This window comes from Saccoglossus kowalevskii, chromosome 14 (genome assembly GCF_978046115.1).
Source record: "Saccoglossus kowalevskii chromosome 14, keSacKowa6.1, whole genome shotgun sequence".
Lineage (NCBI taxonomy): Eukaryota > Metazoa > Hemichordata > Enteropneusta > Harrimaniidae > Saccoglossus > Saccoglossus kowalevskii.
The window spans coordinates 6,549,876-6,568,188 of NC_140654.1; the positions used below are offsets into that span (position 1 = coordinate 6,549,876).

Consider the following 18,313-nt stretch of genomic DNA (forward strand, 5'->3'; position numbering starts at 1 on the left):
GCCATTAACTTAGACGGCAATAAGCATTCCGAGCAATTCACGTGGACAGCTCATGTTAAGATAAACCGGACAGGTGAGAGACAGCTGCAATTACTGGTAACTGTATCAGCGACCGAACAGTTACACACTATTAAAAATAAATAGTTGTGACTTGAACATCTGTACAGTTATTACCACTTCTTGACCACGTGACAAATTATAAACATGTGCAAGTGATATTTATTATTGCTGACAAAGAAAACGAGTTTTAAGTTTCAGAGAGGTTTTCTGTCTACTTTTGTCGCGAGACCTAATACGGTACGCGACGGCCACAACTAAACTGCATTTTGCGATTTACGATTTATTAATTTTTAAGGTTGGGTAGCTTAGGATTATAGAAAATGGTAAGGTATTGTACAGGTATGGTTTCTTGACCTAAGTAACGCAAACCATTATATTAATAAATCAAGTTATAGTTTTATATGGTGTTATTTCTAACACCTTGAATTTAATTCAATTAAACTATAAAACGCATCACTATATAGAGTTAAGTTTTGATTAAATTGCATTTTTATACAGGATTGCAATTCTATTGACCTTAATTAAATTGCATTCCTGAATAGGAATCGAAAATTGAAAATCGCAAGTTGCAAATCGCGGCTCAGTGGTGTCCGTACGTGACTGGTGGTAGTTAAAAAGACCATTATATTGCAATTAAAATAAACATGTGTATATATATTCGAGTTTAATTTGATTCACACGTGACCATTACGTCATTTTGAATTAGTCACCTCATAACGTTCTAATATATCATAGCCATGGTTACCGTATAGAATTTGTTGACTTTTTTCTCAAAATTGTAGATGTTGATTTCTTAAAAATTATTGACTTTTTTTACCATTATTGTGAATATGTTTAGAAACGTTTGTTGTTCCACATTCTAACTTCTTCATTAGATGAACTATGAACATGTATTTGCGTTCGGGTCACTACAGACGTTCTAAGTAAACGGTAATGCCTACACGTAGTAATGACAACAATGGTGTGAACTTGTACCCTGGGAACAGTACCCCTGGGACAACATAGTGCGCATGCGCATATATGACCACGAACTCTAAGATATATATATTTGTCAAGTTGTGTACAGAAATGGTTGCTATAGTAACGGTGGTTATGTCAACAGCACAAATCTCGACAAGAGAATAATTACATTGTTAATGAATTAAGCTTAAAATTCACGAGAGACACTTCAGTGAGTACGTTTGAAGCGCAAAACCAGAGGGACATTCCATAGATATCAAAGTTCCTTTGATAACAACCATATTTGGGTATGTGGAATTACCACTAGCTTAGGCGGACTAGTGAACTGGCAGACGTCATGTATCGCGATTCCTTTCCAACTCCAGCGCACTCGTACGATCTGCTTTGATTAGAAAACCCGGACCCCGGTTTTTCCATCTCCGGGCGCCGCGTGATCGAAAAATTGTTTTCAAAGGTATGTTTTTTTTCTGTTTCTTTTTAGCAAAGTGCCATGGTGCATAAAATAAGGGCAGCCCGGACAGATGTGTCCCTTGAAGTAAAATATCGTTATGTACGGCTGTTACGTTTTGATGGCAACCAGGGTCCGTGCAGTCAAGTATGAAGTGCGATAGTTGGAGCCGGAGCGAGGGGTTACTGCATAAGACCATATTCCCAACGGGTTTCTCTTTATTAACTGCAATGTTTTGACATCTACATTACAGGTCGAAGTCGGTGACGAGTTGTCTAGTTCCTCGCAGATAAACACACATTGAAGACACAAACATCCAAGGTATTTAAAGTGTCCTGTTGTTGTAGTATTACTGATTAAATTCTTGAATCGTATTGTTTTGCATTGGGGTGAGAACTATACGGACGACTTGTCAGTGTTGACAACCGTTTAACATTAGCAGTCTGTGATCTTAATGTCGTGGTGTCCATGTGAACGCCAGTCTATGAACCATGATATAGGAATGTCCTTCAATTCAACCCGGACTGTTGATATTCGCGATGTTTTCAAAGCCGCTTACTTTCAATGGTAGAATTCGTTTTAACGCATATACTGCACGCATTAGTACTTGAAGTTAATGACGTGCACGCGAGACGCTATACCGACTTATAACATCCCTCAGCAACGTGCCCAACCACTTTTAGTGTTCCCCTATTTCGGATCGCAAAATACTTTCTCGTCTAAATATTTCGAAACTGAATACGATATTAGGAATTTCATTGCGCGTTTAAAAACCCTTGTTATGCCTCTTAATAGTATGTCAACGGATGAGTACAATTTGTGTAACGATAGAATCGAAGTTGTAATTCGATACACTTGTGGGCGACATCGAGGTCATCACTTTGTCACCAAACACTATCGCCTGCTCCGGCACCACCGCATACGTCGCCGATAATTGTTTTCAAGTTAATATATAAGTAAACACGCGCTCGGGACACCAACCTTTCTAGGCCTTTTCCGTCGTGTTTAGTGGTGTCTCCGGATGTGTAAATAACTCACGGTGACCTTTATCGTTTACATAAGTTGGCAGACTTACCAAATAAATTATCGAATTGACATACACTTGAGTTGGTGGCACATGTTGACAAGCGTTCAACGTGAACAATTGGACTGACAAATATAGCGCTACAATTCCTCAACTCTCAATGTACACACTTGAACACCAAAGCCAAAAGACGTGAACATTGTACAAATTTGAAAGTAGTAGTTTCGATAGTTCTTGATTAAAAAAAAGAGTAAAATGTATCATCGAAATACATAGCTCAGCTGAGTACTCACTGTATATGTGTTAGTCCGCCATTTTAAAACTTGACTGTATTCACTACAATGTACCAATCGCACATCAAATGCATGGTTTCAAATACAGACATGGCACTTCTTGTCAAACGCTGTTCTAAAAATACAGATAGTTATTATGCGATTCCGCGCCTTGATATCATTTCCAACTGTATTTTGAAATGTATACTTGTCCCCGCAAAGCGAGTCTTTCTATTTTGGGACTATATTAAACGGAAACAAAAATAATCGTATGAACATGAATCAGTCGGTGGCATTATAAAGAATTATCCACTATTTTAATGTTGTCTCAAACGCTCAATTTAGTTTCAATACATGGTAATAAACATGTTAACAAGCCGACTGTTCTGTTCAGATTTACTACCTCTACTAAATATTAATTATGATCTTAAACAAAATTACTGATCCGTGTAACTTGAAAGATAACAATCATTACGTATTTAGTGATGTCATTTCTCATAAGAATCTACGCGTCGGCTATGTGTACAGATTGTTCGCATTGTAATGATTCACGTTGCTATGACAACACACACCCAAATTGCGTGCGTGAACTCGGAGTTAAAAATTATTTTTGGAGTGCCCAATTAAATCAGATTTGTTTGTTTTGTACCTCGGGCCATTTCCATAGACTGATTGCGTCGGATTTGTGCTTTATGGACATACTCTGGCTGACTGGATTTGATCAATGAGAGCGAGCATGTCGTTTCTGCGCAAGCGAAGCTGACCAGAGTTCGTGTGGAGTACAACTAAAACAGCCCCATGTGTAAGTCGAGTCAATGGACTATTTTTAAAACCAGCGCACGCTTAATTTAGACATAATTTTCTTTTTGTAAATAAGACGAATACACGTGCGTTGTTACCTTATATTATCGTGGTGTGGTTTCACACAGTAGCACCGTTGGATATAGACTGGCGCAGTCGGGGCGATTAATTTGTTTTTGTAGTTTAAATAAAATAAAAAAAATCGCGAAATGGAGGTGTTAGCGCGAAATCCCCTGTAACTGCGAAATGACACCTCCATTTGGCGATTTTTTTTTATTTTATTTAAACTACAAAAACAAATTAATCGCCCCGACTGCGCCAGTCTACGTTGGATAACCAGGCCCTCAGATCCGGTGGTATCAAGAAAGTGTTTTCATACGTTATAATAAGGGATGTGGCATATATAGTAAGAGTGAATTCGACGGGTCCACAATCATAAAAAACGCCCATGACGATGTCCAGACCAATGTAACGATATGCCATCGCATAGTTTCAGCACACTTCGTTTAAAACGGTATGTCCGATTCGTATTACTGTCAAAATATTTTCTCAAAGTGTTATTTTTAGTCATGTATGGCAAAACAAGATATAAATGAAAGGGAACATAGTTTAGTTAAACATAATTTTAGTCTGATTTGCATACTATATTAAGAAATGCAGTCTCAAATGCCGTGAAAGACCTGCGAAGCCAGACCCCGAATTCGGATGCTTCTCCCATAGGCTCCAACAGAGTGGCTGTTTTGTGCGAAACTGAGACACACTCTGAACTTTTGGATGGGTTTAGTTAGAAAGCCAGCGACGACATCTAATTTGGTTTAGAGATTTGGAAGTGGAAAACTATCTAGAAAACTGCAGCTATTTTCTAGAACTTCGAATCCCACTTTGGTCTGACTACATCTGTTTCTTTGCAACCACGTATGCCAATGAGAAACATTTCGTGAAGTATTGATCCTATACAGTTCAGAAAACGTCATTATTTATTTTCAGTCGAAGGGTGAATTTTCTTTACTGGAGGAGTTTGAGCTAATTCAAATTCCACACCACTGAGCATATTCCTGGGCATATATGCAATGTATTATGGAACAAATTTGAATGTAATCATGGAAACGTATTATCACACTGTGGACTCACTAAATTAAATGTCTTCTGTTAAAAAAGGTTTTACTATGATCCATATAAATAACAATATTTTATAATAAAATGTCCAGATAAAAGGAAATATTTGAATCATATACCTTATTAACGCATTCATACATACACTAGGGATTCTTTCGTCGTGAAAGTCACCATTATTACCACTCTCCCTTTCAGAGTCTTCTTGACCTAGGGAGCCACAGAGAGCCGCAACTAGAGGGACGTTCCCTGGCGACTACCTAGCTTAGTGATAAAAGACCCATAGTTTCGGCGACGGAGAATGCATTATTACGTGATTACGTGCAAGTGCATAATTACATCACGTGGTATTCAATGTATTCATCTTAACACGTGTCTGTATGCGACTTAATTCGGTGAAAACAATTGACGGAATGTTGAACGTGTGCACAGCTTACACATAGTAAACGCTCAGAATGGTTTCATTTATCGAACTGGGTTGAAACAGGGAAGTGTGCATAACCCAGCAATTCAGAACTGCAAAAAATATTATCGCGAGTCCCGGCATGTATTTTCATATGAGATCTTTAGATACCAAAACTACAGTATTCGTCTGGCAATGTGAAAATCGACGTAGTGTACAAATTTAACCGAATTTGCTACATTTTAAACTTAATAGCGATCACGAAAAAAATAGATGAAATAATTCGCCAATCAATTATGTGTGCAATTTCTTGTCTATATAAAGTTCATGCATGTGCGTTCCAACATGCAGGTCAACTCTCGCCGTACCGACAGAGAGCTCTATGAATTCCGTGCAATACCGTCTGACTCTCGTAAATTATACAGACACACTAATCTAAGAGCCGGTTTCGGTCTGGTCATGGAAAAGTACTGGCATATCGCCGCTATTCGTGAAGACATTCTTTTTTCCAACATGGCAGTGCATAGCTCTGAGAGATGGCAACATTCTACAAGTGTCTGGCATTCCTTTTCATTCCGTCCTAAGTTCAGTTTTCATATTCTCATGAATCACAACATTCCTAGTCATGTACATTCAAGTTGTTTATTCTTCAATTTAATTGCTTAATTAAAAAACATAATATGTAATTATCTCTACAAGATTGTTACTTAAATTTTCGTAATTGTGTAACTAACGGTTACTTATATATCAAAGTGTTAACATAAAGTATGTGACGTAATGTGTACTTAAAGGGCGGCAGTCGTCGTGCCGTGTCGTGTTCGGTATGGGACTCATAGCGACGTATACAACGCGTGTGAAATACATTGTTTGTGAAATTCGAACACGCGCTGCGCGACGAATTATTGTTCGTATGAGTAAACAGTACACAAAACTGCAATGTATGTATATATAACCCGACGTTTTTTTTATTTACGTAACAGTGAACATAAAACGCTATTATGTAAATAAACGTGTTGTTTATGTACGTAAATAGTGAACATAAAAGATTATGTGTGTGTATCTAAAATGCTGTTTATGTACGTAATAGTGAGCATAAAACATTATGTGTGTGTAATTAAATGTTGTTAATGTACGTAAATAGTGAACATAAAACATTATGTGTATGTAACTAAAATGTTGTCTATGTACGTAAATAGTGAACATAAAACATTATGTGCGTGGAACTAAAAGGCTGTTTATGTACGTAATAATGAGCATAAAACATGTGTGTAACTAAATATGTTGTTCATGTACGCAAATAGTGGACATAAAACATTATGTGTGTGTAACTAAATATGTTGTGAACATAAAACATGTGTATGTAACTAAAATGTTGTGAACATAAAACAGTATGTGTATGTAACTAAAATACAGTTTATGTACGTAATAGTGAACATAAAACATTATGGGCATGTAACTAAATGTTGTAAACATAAAATATTATGTGTGCATAACTAAAATGTTGTGAACATAAAATATTATGTGTGTTTAACTAAAATGCCGTTTATGTACGTAAATAGTGAACACAAAACATTATGTGCATGTAACTAAAATGTTGTTTATGTACGTAAATAGTGAACATAAAAGATTATGTGTGTGTATCTAAAATGCTGTTTATGTACGTAATAGTGAGCATAAAACATTATGTGTGTGTAATTAAATGTTGTTAATGTATAAATAGTGAACATAAAACAGTATGTGTATGTAACTAAAATACTGTTTATGTACGTAATAGTGAACATAAAACATTATGTGCATGTAACTAAATGTTGTAAACATAAAATATTATGTGTACATAACTAAAATATTGTGAACATAAAATATTATGCGTGTGTAATCAAAATGCTGTTTATGTACGTAAATAATGAATATATTACATTATGTGTGTTACTAAAATGATGTTTATGTATGTAAATAGTGAACATAAAACATTATGTGTGTGTGACTAAAATGTTGTGAACATAAAGCATTATGTGTACATAACTAAAATGTTGTGAACATAAAATTTTATGTGTACATAACTAAAATGTTGTGAACATAAAGCATTATGTGTGTGTAATTAAAATGCTGTTTATGTACGTAAATAGTGAATATATTACATTATGTGTGTTACTAAAATGATGTTTATGTATGTAAATAGTGAACATAAAACATTATGTGTGTGTGACTAAAATGTTGTGAACATAAAGCATCATGTGTGTGTAATTAAAATGCTGTTTATGTACGTAAATAGTGAATATACATGTATAACATTATTTGTGTAACTAAAATGATGTTTATGTATGTAAATAGTGAACATAAAACATTGTGTGTGACTAAAATTTTGTGAACATAAAGCATTATGTGTGTAATTAAAATGCTGTTTGTGTACGTAATAGTAAACATAAAACATCATGTGTATGTAACTAAAATGCTGTTTATGTACGTAATAGTGAACATAAAACATTACGTGTATGTAACTAAAATGCTGTAAACATAAGACATGTGTGTGTGTAACTAAAATGTTATGAACTTAAAACATTATGTGCATGCAACTAAAATGCTGTTTGTGTACGTAATAGTGAACATAAAACATTATGTGTATGTAACTAGAATGTTGCGAACATAATATATTATGTGTGTGTAACTAAAATGCTGTTTGTGTACGTAATAGTAAACATAAAAGATAATGTGTATGTAACCAAAATTTTATGAACATAAAACATTATGTGTATGTAACTAAAATGCTGTTTGTGTACGTAATAGTGAACATAAAGCATTATGTGTATGTAACTAAAATATTGTGAACATAAAATATTGTGTGTGTAGCTAAAATGCTGTTTATGTACGTAAATAGTGAATATATAACATTATGTGTGTTACTAAAATGATGTTTATGTATGTAAATAGTGAATATAAAACATTATGTGTGTGTGACTAAAATGTTGTGAACATAAAGCATTATGTGTGTGTAATCAAAATTCTGTTTATGTATGTAAACAGTAAACATAAAACATTATGTACGCATAAACAATGTTCATATACGTAATTATGTAATATAATATCATTATGTACTGGTATAATGTTGTTAATAATCACATGGTAATTAACATAACACGTTACGGGTGTGTTTAATAATGAATCGCATGTCATATTCATGTGTATGTGATACATGAATGTGTTAGTAACATGAGTTGGTAACAATATTATCCTTGTGCGTTACTAGCAAACCTCTTGTTTTTGTATATAATTTATGTGGCAGACAATTGATCATTATTTTGCACACGGCAACACATGTTTAAGTCCGCTGTTTACAAAGTCGCACTACAGAATCGTTCTTTATGTGGGCCTATATTGTATTCTTTAATTTTATTCAGTATCCTTGCCAATGTTAGTAAAATATATTATTGTTCTTGAAAAAGGCTTCCGCAATATGTGTAGACACCATGAATTTAATGATTCTAATCTTAGTGATTATTTTTGGTAAACAAATATAATCTTTTCCACATTTCTCACTACTTTATAATTATGTTACTGACAAGGATTCGGTCGATATTTGTATGCCTTTGAAAGCAGTGAGAAGAGAACTGCTTCGAATGTTGTCACTGTGGTCTACCCATGTGTACGCATACAGCCTCAGCCATGAGCAGTACATTTCGAAAGCTGCTCATCATCCTAATAGTTTAGTCTTACTATGTTTACCATGTTTGCATTAATATCTGATGCTTACAAGTGATACTGATCTCATGTAGCTGTCCATCTTTATATCTGAGACGCATCTCAAAACGTGGGAGGTTATTTTTAGTGTAGGAGTGACGTACTCACGTATTACCACACAAATGATATCTAGTGAATCTTATTAGTATTCATGGTGTGCACCACGTATCGGCGACAGTAAAACACGGATTGTTCCATAGTGTGAGGTCACTGATAGGAATGAAAGAGAGGTTTGTAACTCGATCTCCACATCGAGTACCGTCAGACTGCGGTTATTAGTTTGAAGGCATGTACTATCTCATCATTGGACATGTCGTGTAGACTGGTTGGTAAAAAAATACCATCCAATTCTTACATATATACGGAGTCGGTTCTATCCCGTAGAGCATGGTTTGTTAGCGGTTTCCCCGCGCTTTTTAGCTCCGCTGTCGATTTTGTCGAGCGGAGCTTATCATATGAGTGATTGTCCGTCGTCGTCCGCGTCAATGTTTTACCTTTTCGACTTCTTCTTGAAAACAACAATCCTGAATGTTTCGATACTTGGTGTATATGTACCTTGGGCAAACCTCGCTTAGATTTGTTCATTTCATGATGATATCTTCAATTCTCTAATTTTGGTGAATATTTTTGTCATTTTCGGTAAAAAATTATATTTTCGACATCTTGTTAAAAACCACAAGTCCGATTGCTTTTATATTACATATATAGGTACTACATGTGGACCTCTTTCAGATTTGTTAATTTCGTGGTGATATCTTCAATTATCTAATTTTGATGATTATTTTTGTCATTTATGGTGAAAACAGCAAGTCTTGTTGCTTTGATACTATACATATTGTTCATTTTCTAATGATATCTTCTGTTCTTTAATTGAAGTGTGCATTGCTAACAGCGGAGCTATCTCAGCCGACAGGCTGCTTGTTGGTATTTATTTTCAATGCTTTCTGATTTGTTTTCCAACCACAATTCGAATAGATTCAAATCAAAAGAAATCACGTAAATTTTAAAATTGCTAAATGCCAGCCTTGTTAAAACCGTTACGCACCCTTTCCGTCAAAGACAAAATAAATCGCATGAATGACAAAATTATACATGTTACGCCTATACTGATTAATTAAGACCGAAGCCGTTCACAGTTGTTAACGCTGCAACAATTCTGTCTTCCAATAAAAATTAATTGTTGTGTTATGAGTCATACAGGGAATGTGCCGTAAACTGTCTGAGGTTAAATCTGGAAAGGCGGGTACAGACAAAGTTTTAGCGATCATTTCAATATCCACACAACATGTGTTAGCTTCTGTGCCACGGTTAACTAACAAGCTGTTTTCAATTGGATAACTCGTGACTTTTGAACTGCGTGATTTGCATAACATGACATCAGGGTAAGACTATCGCCAATTTCAATTGGTTGTGGACATTACTCAACAATTCGTAATACGTACCAAAATTGGACGTGTTTTATTTGAGCGAGATATATGGGTCTCATATAAACAAAGATGGCGACTTTGACTGTTGCGCAGATCAACGAGTACAAACTGAGACATTACAAGGCTTTAATTAGATATTTTTTAGGTGATTTGAAGGTATCAAAAGAGTCACCGGCGGTATTCAGTGCAAGTCGCGCAGGTCAAACCTCATACTTGTAATTTCCGTTAGAAGAGCGCATTGAATTGTGGGTAAATCAATGTTTATCAATACAAATGTCGCACATTTGCGGCGCGACGACCACCGCCCTTTAACCATTTCGTGTATCGTGGTTTAATGAACACTGCCAAGTTAAAAATCGACCTGTCACCTTATCGTGTTACAAACTCTATTTTTCAACTTTCTCTTCAAATACCTAGTGAGAACCCAGCTGGAGATTGGCTTCTCAATGTCTAGATGATTCATTGAAACTGAATACCTAAGGCTTCCAGATATAGCCCGCAGACAAAGCTCTGTGCGGTGAAGCACAATTTTCAAAGAGGTTAACATTCCATTAAATTCCATGCACCGTTTCAAGTTGTGTACATACACACGTTAGAGTTCAAGTTTGAGATTTTATTATATTTTATATGTGTTTAATTCCAGATGGAAGCCTATAATAATAATATGCGAGACCTGGAACATAGAATTGAGGAACGTGATCGCCAGAGTGAAATCTCACTGAGGGAGCTTTTCCAGACAAGAAGAAGATTGTGGAATATGTACCCCCGCGTGGGGGCGCTCGAAGACAGACTATATATGCGAGAAAGCGACCCGGATAAGTATGAAACGTTGACAACATTGGACAAGGCGAGCGGATCATATACCAGTCCAACTCTACGATCGTACGGCAGTGTTGGTGATTTATCGCGCGATCTTCCCCGTACAAGAACTCGTCGTGCTAGTGCTGACTATAATAGTTATTCTAGACCACTGGGACGAAGCTACGGTACATCATCAGCTACGGATCGATTCGAAACCAGCAGTGTTCGGGGATATCGCCCTGGGGATGATGACGACGACAACGCGAGTCTATCTGGTACGAGAAGTTACAGATATAACACAAGTGGTGGCGACAAGTGGGAAACACAAAGCCTAGTAGACTACCCAACAACTTCTTACAGTGGGCCCCGGTCCAGTAGCCAGTTTAAAAGTAAATACGGTTCTGGTACCGGCGCATCTAGTGCACATAACTATAAGCCTGGAGACGATGTTTTAGAAAATGTGGCTAAATGGAAGACTTCTAACAGTGCCAGTAGGAGAAACTATCTAATGAATAAAAAATATGACGAATGGTCGTCCCCGCGATACAGTCCTCGAGCTCCCCTCAACCCTTATCTCCACGAGGCGGACCTTACAACATCATACCAGTCTGCAAGAACCCTGGTTCAGCCTGAATTTGTAGACGACGATGACGAGGAATTGGAAAACGTATCTCTCGCGCGGTACAACAAAGTCTCTTTGGTGGATAATTACTCTTACGAACCATCTCGTTACTATGGGTACACCGACAGCACCACATCTAGTCGCAGCTCGCCAAAAGATACAAAGGATTATGGTTACACCAGTGCCTACACAACCTATGGCCCAGGCAGCTCAAGTTACAAGCCCAAAAGCAGGCAGAGCACGCAGAAATATAAACCAGATGATAATCTGTATGGCACAACAACAACGACGACGACAAAGACAACAAGCAGACCGCGTAGTTATAGTTACACAAGTGGCTACAGTTCAACTGCCAGTCCTACCAGATACTCCAAATCCAGGTATGATGATGATGATAAGATGTCTGAAATTTCAAGTGTCTCTGCATACGAGAAGAAATCACCACGTATGAATGTCAATGAGTACCTATCAGCTCGCAAGAAATACACCAACCAATACGATCGAGACTCCCGTGTTGCAAGCATTCTCGCCAGGAAGCCTCGATCCAGTTACCCGATCTACTCAGGAAAAGATCATGGTGAATCACCTACTAAGACTCGTTCAAGTTACAGCTGCACTATTCCTGTAGGCTCGTCCGCGTCATCAAGTAAATTTAACCCTGATTTGGCATACTTAGGAGAATCCAGTGAAGAATATGAGAGAGACCCCCTAAGATATCTTTTACGAGTCCTCAATGCTCAATCTAAGGTTCTCACCTACTGTGTTAATCATCTTAGAAAGCAGTAGTTTCAAGTTTGGCGCATTCTTTCGAACCTTGCGTAGTCCTGCTGATCCACGTAAATTCTAAGTCACAATAGAACGGATCACCCACAGATGAAATACGACTGGCTTTTACAATGGAAAGATGGAAGACAGGATGAATCTCTTTCAGAACGTGTGTAGACACTGTGATTTGGTATTTGACTCTAAGGCAGAGGTGGACTGCGTAGTGTGGCGAATACCCCTATCCCTAAATTTGCTTTGCAGGATTTTTTTGTGTTATAAACATATTATTTTATTATTGGAAATATTGTATACACCTATCTTTTGTGCCACGAGTCACTAGACTGAATAGTATACACAAAATTGGGCGAGCTTAGACCACGTGACATTCTGGGTTGAATGGTCCTACTGACCAGAATGCTTTTATAACGCGTGTTTTATTTCATTTTTGGCCATTATTTGATTAGGTGTTTTGTCAGAGTGGGGTCAGGTCGAACCCAGATTAGAGAAAGGTCGTACATTTTCCTGTTATTTGTTACATTGGGGTCAAGGTTCAAGGTTCAAATGCAACACCAATATACATTTGTATGTATAACGTCATCCCGCGTGTTGAAATTTTCTTTGGCCAATAATATATTTCTGTTTTGTATGTTGTTACAATGGTTGCTGCTTAGCTCTGATATTTTGCTAGCTTATTCTCCTCGGGAGAATTTTGAAGTGTAAAAAATAAAGGGGCTGAAATATATATTGTTGGATCGAAAGTTCCGTTCTAATTGTCGAACTTTCCCGTTCCCGTTTCATAACACATGACCGGCGGAGAAATACTTATGGTACTATTTCCTATGGAAACATGCACATTAACCCAGCTTTAAACTTGCGTTCCGCCCCTGCTAAATGTGAAGCTATCTTCTCCAAAGGATAGTCTGAAATTCCAACTAATATAAATTCACAGCGTAATTTAATTGTCTACTTTTGCACAGTTTAGTCGTGTTCTCCATAACATTGTATTTCTGTTTTCCAGTCATGCCGCACACCCCGTAGCAGGTGGTTCTTTTTCTAGTTCAAGAAGTCTGTCTAATGACAGATAAGATACGTTCCACATATCCCCTACATTTGCATATTACCAGCGCGGTCTCTCTTACCCATACTACACGTGACAGAGTTGGGTTCCGGTTCCAATCAAAGATGTCCGGCATTGCGACGTCTCTACCAACCCCTGGCCCGTTGAACATCAATATACATCGAAACACAAGAAATCAATTCATTATATTACCAAAGAATAAGTTTGAAATGAAAACCAAACGAAAAGTAAACACAACAAAATACAAAAAGAAACAAAAAAACAAAAAGTAACAAAAAAAAAAAATGGAATGAACCGAAGATACGAGAAATCTAGCTACTTAGTAAGCTTCAAACCCCGTACATTTTTACCATGTGATGCTTACATATTAGCAGCAATGTTTACTTTATTATTTTTGAAGATGTTCCTGGAATTGTTTTGTAAAAAACAAACAAACAAAAGGTGTTTCTTTTGGGAGTTTCTTTAAAACCAGATTAATATTTGTATTCGATACTAATTGCCCTAGAAATAAACAAAATAACTTAAAAATCAGTGTTTGTTGTGATTTGTTTGTGAGTTTTAAAGTTGCATTGATTTCTATATAGTGTCGAAATTCTTTACCGTATGGAAACCGTTACAAAGTCACATGGTTTGAAATGCTGTCGCTCTGCGAATTCAGCTACCTACAACGAACTTAGGGAGTACGCAATCATGTCCTAAGTTAGCTCGGTCGCCATGGCAACAACGGTCCGGAACAAATATGAAGGATCCTAAAGACTGCACAGTAAACAAACAGCTAATGTGCTTTGTTGACCGATTATCAAGGAGATTAGAATTGCTTCACTTTTTCATCTCATCTGCTAATCATCAAGCAATAATTTCCACCATGCGATTCGGTGACTCGTCAATACCAACCTAAGATACTCTGTCAACTGTATAAACAAAGGTACCAAAACAAAATGACCGTTGCCTATATTGGTAAGAAGATTATACAGCGATATGCGTAACTGTTAGATTTATAACACGCCGTATTACTTTATGTGTTAAGGGATAAACCCGAAACAATATATGTTTCATAATATCATGTAACTATTTTTTTTTTAGCTCCACGATAATATTAACATCAGCCGGGGGAGGGTGGTGAAGAAGCTTTATGTAAACGCCGCATATCCAGGTTCGATTTTCAAGACTTGTCAAACTATATATTTTTAAATCATACTGTTTTGAACCGTATGTGCTCTATAAAAACGCATGTAAACCAACACTGAGTTAGATTTGTGTGTATACTATTATCAATAAAATTATTTATGTAATTAAATGCGATGCTAATAGTATAAATACATATATTTTAATTTGAAGTCAGTGAAACAAGAACCGATTCTAATCCACACAATACTCATCTGTACAAATTCTAGCAAACTACGCCGACCACAATTTGCCACGAATCTTGGACCGGGGTATATCGTAGGGAATATTTGCCATTCTGTGCATAACCTGGTGGAAATGGAACCTGGAGGCTGTACTCAAAATTACCTGATGAGTCCAGAAAAAAACTGGTGCGAGTGAATGAGTGCCGCGGAAGGATGTCTCTGTTTGTTCATCAAGCGCGTTTATCTTTTGTATCACCACTCGTGGTACTGCACTATCTTGTGATAGCCATTAATAACCCCGGTATGTATATCACAAAAGTACAAAAACAATATACAACGCGTTTTGTATCAACTAAAAATATTAAATCATAGAAGCTACCCTGATCATCAACTATACCAATGTTTCTAAGTTTGGTTCTTTTAAATTCAACTACGCCACTACTAATAAATGATGACAATACCACCAGTCTTACAATCTACAGTTGTATATTGTTTATTGATACGCTCGTTCCTAGTATCGCGAGGCATGTTTTCTCCCTACCCTTCCTCGGTGAGACTTGTGGGGGTGAAATGACGTAACCCCGCACTACGTGTACAATTTTGGTGAGTAATTGGGCCAGAAATAATAATTCACCGCTGGGGGCGAAATTGTTTTTTTTTCTTCTTCAAAATCGCTCAAGTTGTCTCATAAAACTCCACAGTTTGAAATTTGAAACTTCTGCGTTTGAATTTGACGCATAATTAAATTTTATCAATATAACCAACAACATTAATACACTCAGTATCATATTCACGTGCACTGTATGGTGTCTTGGTGTGTGGCTTTCCCTGTAATCTAAGTCAAAGTAGTAGCAATCATTCTTCAAATACCATGTCTGCAACGTCACGGTGAAATACCACATATAGACACTAAATCGCTCTTTATATCGTTGATGGGCGTTGGAAACGTAGACATCTGTGGAGTCATGCTCGTAAGCGCCAGGATCACAATAAGCAGGCTTACTTGGAATGAAATCTGACAACATTTAATTTAATCATTCTTGATTAAACTCCCCCCCCCCCCATGAGGGCGCTGGTGACTTTCGACAATACATAGTTGTTTTACAGAATGGAGTAATTTCTCCTTCCCGACCACATTTCGTCATAGCCCAATCTGATTATAACTTGATGTATTGTACGGTGTGAATTTGATTTAATTTAATTTTTACTATATATTTTTTTTTATTATTTTGTAATTATTTCTATTATTAGTACGTACATCTTAGTTTGTATTACTTTAACTATAGCCACTCTTTGGGCTTTCGCGATTACCAAAACTTTAAAAAAAACTGCCAGATAATAACTACTAATTTCAAATAAAATTAAGTAAAGATAAAATTATAGTGAAAAGATAAAAATCAATAATTAAAAAATAAGTGGTAAAAAATAAAAAAAAATAATATAAAGCCCTAACTAGGATTTTATTTTAATCAGATTAGCCATCGCATTAAATATGTTTACGCGTGAAACAAGATCTGAGAATTTTATTAATATATTAACAATCATTTTCCGCAATTTAAATCATGGCCGCCCTAAAGTTGTATTGTCGACAAAGCGTAGTTGGAAGGCCTTTCAATTTTGAGTGACTTTTAATAAAAATGTATCCCGTCATACACTACATTTCGAATTCTTCTTCGGTGCGCGCTAAACAGATCGTCGTACACCACGGCCTTTTTATGGCAAGCTTTTACGGCAAGCTTGCAGAGAGGAGTTTCGTGGAGTGTCGAATCGAAAATAAGCTCTGGCAGCGAGAATGTCACAACCGAATCTCCCGGGCCGAATCTACGGAACTACTCAGAGATGTTCGGCTTTTGGCAAAAAACTTCTGAATATGTGAATGTCTTGTGAATACCGTAGCTGTTCAATTTGTTACAACAACTTGACATGTTAAAGCCGCGCATGCGCGGGAATTGAGTCTCAACCGACGATAACACATGTTAAAAACACAAAGGCTCATGGGTAGACGCTTGTTTGTAAACAACGACACGCTATGGCCATCTGACGCATGCGCATGTGACGACTCTCCCACTTTAAAGCTCGAGCTCAATTTCGCCGACACTACAACTTTAATAAATGTACTTAGTGAGCAAACTGACACGCATCTCAACTGAGCTAAATTGATGTTGTACATTGCCTTTGATGTAACAGCTTTTAGCAAAATCGGTCACAACTGTCGGATATGCAAGAAATTATATCAACAAATAAAAACATTCTATCAAATGGTAAATTAAAATTACTTGTCATATATTAGTCATGAAATCACTTTTAAATTTGAATCGTGGGGTCAGTTCTAATGATTCAAATAATGTTTATTTGCTTAAAATCAAATTTTACTGTAAGAAGGCAATTCAAGCAAGGTGTCCGAAGAATGAGACGCACACTATATGGCGGTGTGGGTGGAGTCAGCTTGTAATTAGAATACTGGATTGGATTAAAGGGCGACAGTCGTTGCGCCGCGTCCTTTTCGACATGGGACTCATAGCGACGTATACAACGCATGTAAAATACATTGTTTATCTACATAATATTCGAACACGCGCTGCGCGACGACCACCGCGCTTTGAATGTTCCTTTAAAACAAATAGGCTCACATTTTTGAAGAGTCAGCTGCTATTTAATGTTTATATTTATACAGTCACGGGGAGTAAATACATATTCCGCTTTATTGGAAACCTCAAACAAAATGCTCCGGGTACAACTCACTATGTGCTACGTACTGGCATGTTGTAGGTAACTACAAATCGCCGCGCGATGGCGCAGTTCCCACAACGCTGCCCCCTTGAGACGAACATTTTAAATCTTTCTTTCATACAAAAATGGGATTTCTAAGCCTCTGGAAACAACGATCATTATTTTCTAATAACTCACAAGACAAGATTATTGGCGAATTACACAAGTCAAAGATGACCTTTATGAGGTATGCATGTGTTTCGATTATACACTGCATATCATACCATATCCTATCCTATGTAAACTTGACTAGCAGAACAAGTACAACATTCATACATGTACAAACAAACCCTGTTTTGAAGCACGCGCGTAGGAGAAAATTACAAATACTTTAATGAAATGCAAACAGAAATAATTTGGGATTTTGTGGATTATGAAAAGTTATTTATATAAAGATGACTTTGGATACTGATAGGAAACTTTTAACATTTGTTATATACAGCAATACAAATGACTGTGGTCAGCTTGCCTATGTGGTGACAACGTATGTGCAGTTCTAATGCAATTCAGATGCGGGAGCCCTGGATAAATAGATCATCTGTCCAATGTCAACTAGTGACTTCCTCAGGCCTTTGGCATTGGTTTAATCAAATGAACCCATGTATAAATGCCAAAATTAGGATAGATTAAAGCATGTTTAGTGTTTACTCTAGAGTATATTTTTCTCAAGAACAATGTCCCAAGAT

General features: G+C 36.8%; 1 protein-coding gene across 1 annotated transcript; it reads left to right on the plus strand.

The window, feature by feature from the left end:
- The first annotated feature begins 1,315 nt into the window (after positions 1–1,315).
- LOC100371166 (uncharacterized) lies at positions 1,316–14,037 on the plus strand. Its single transcript, XM_002737853.4, has 3 exons — positions 1,316–1,474; positions 1,722–1,789; positions 10,887–14,037. The coding sequence occupies exon 3, from the start codon at positions 10,887–10,889 to the stop codon at positions 12,450–12,452; it is 1,566 nt and encodes a 521-aa protein (XP_002737899.1). The 5' UTR covers positions 1,316–1,474; positions 1,722–1,789; the 3' UTR covers positions 12,453–14,037.
- Positions 14,038–18,313: the final 4,276 nt, after the last annotated feature.

Bases quoted from the DNA above. Each gene is read 5' to 3' on its own strand.
- LOC100371166 (XM_002737853.4), top strand. From the start codon at position 10,887: ATGGAAGCCTATAATAATAATATGCGAGACCTGGAACATAGAATTGAG.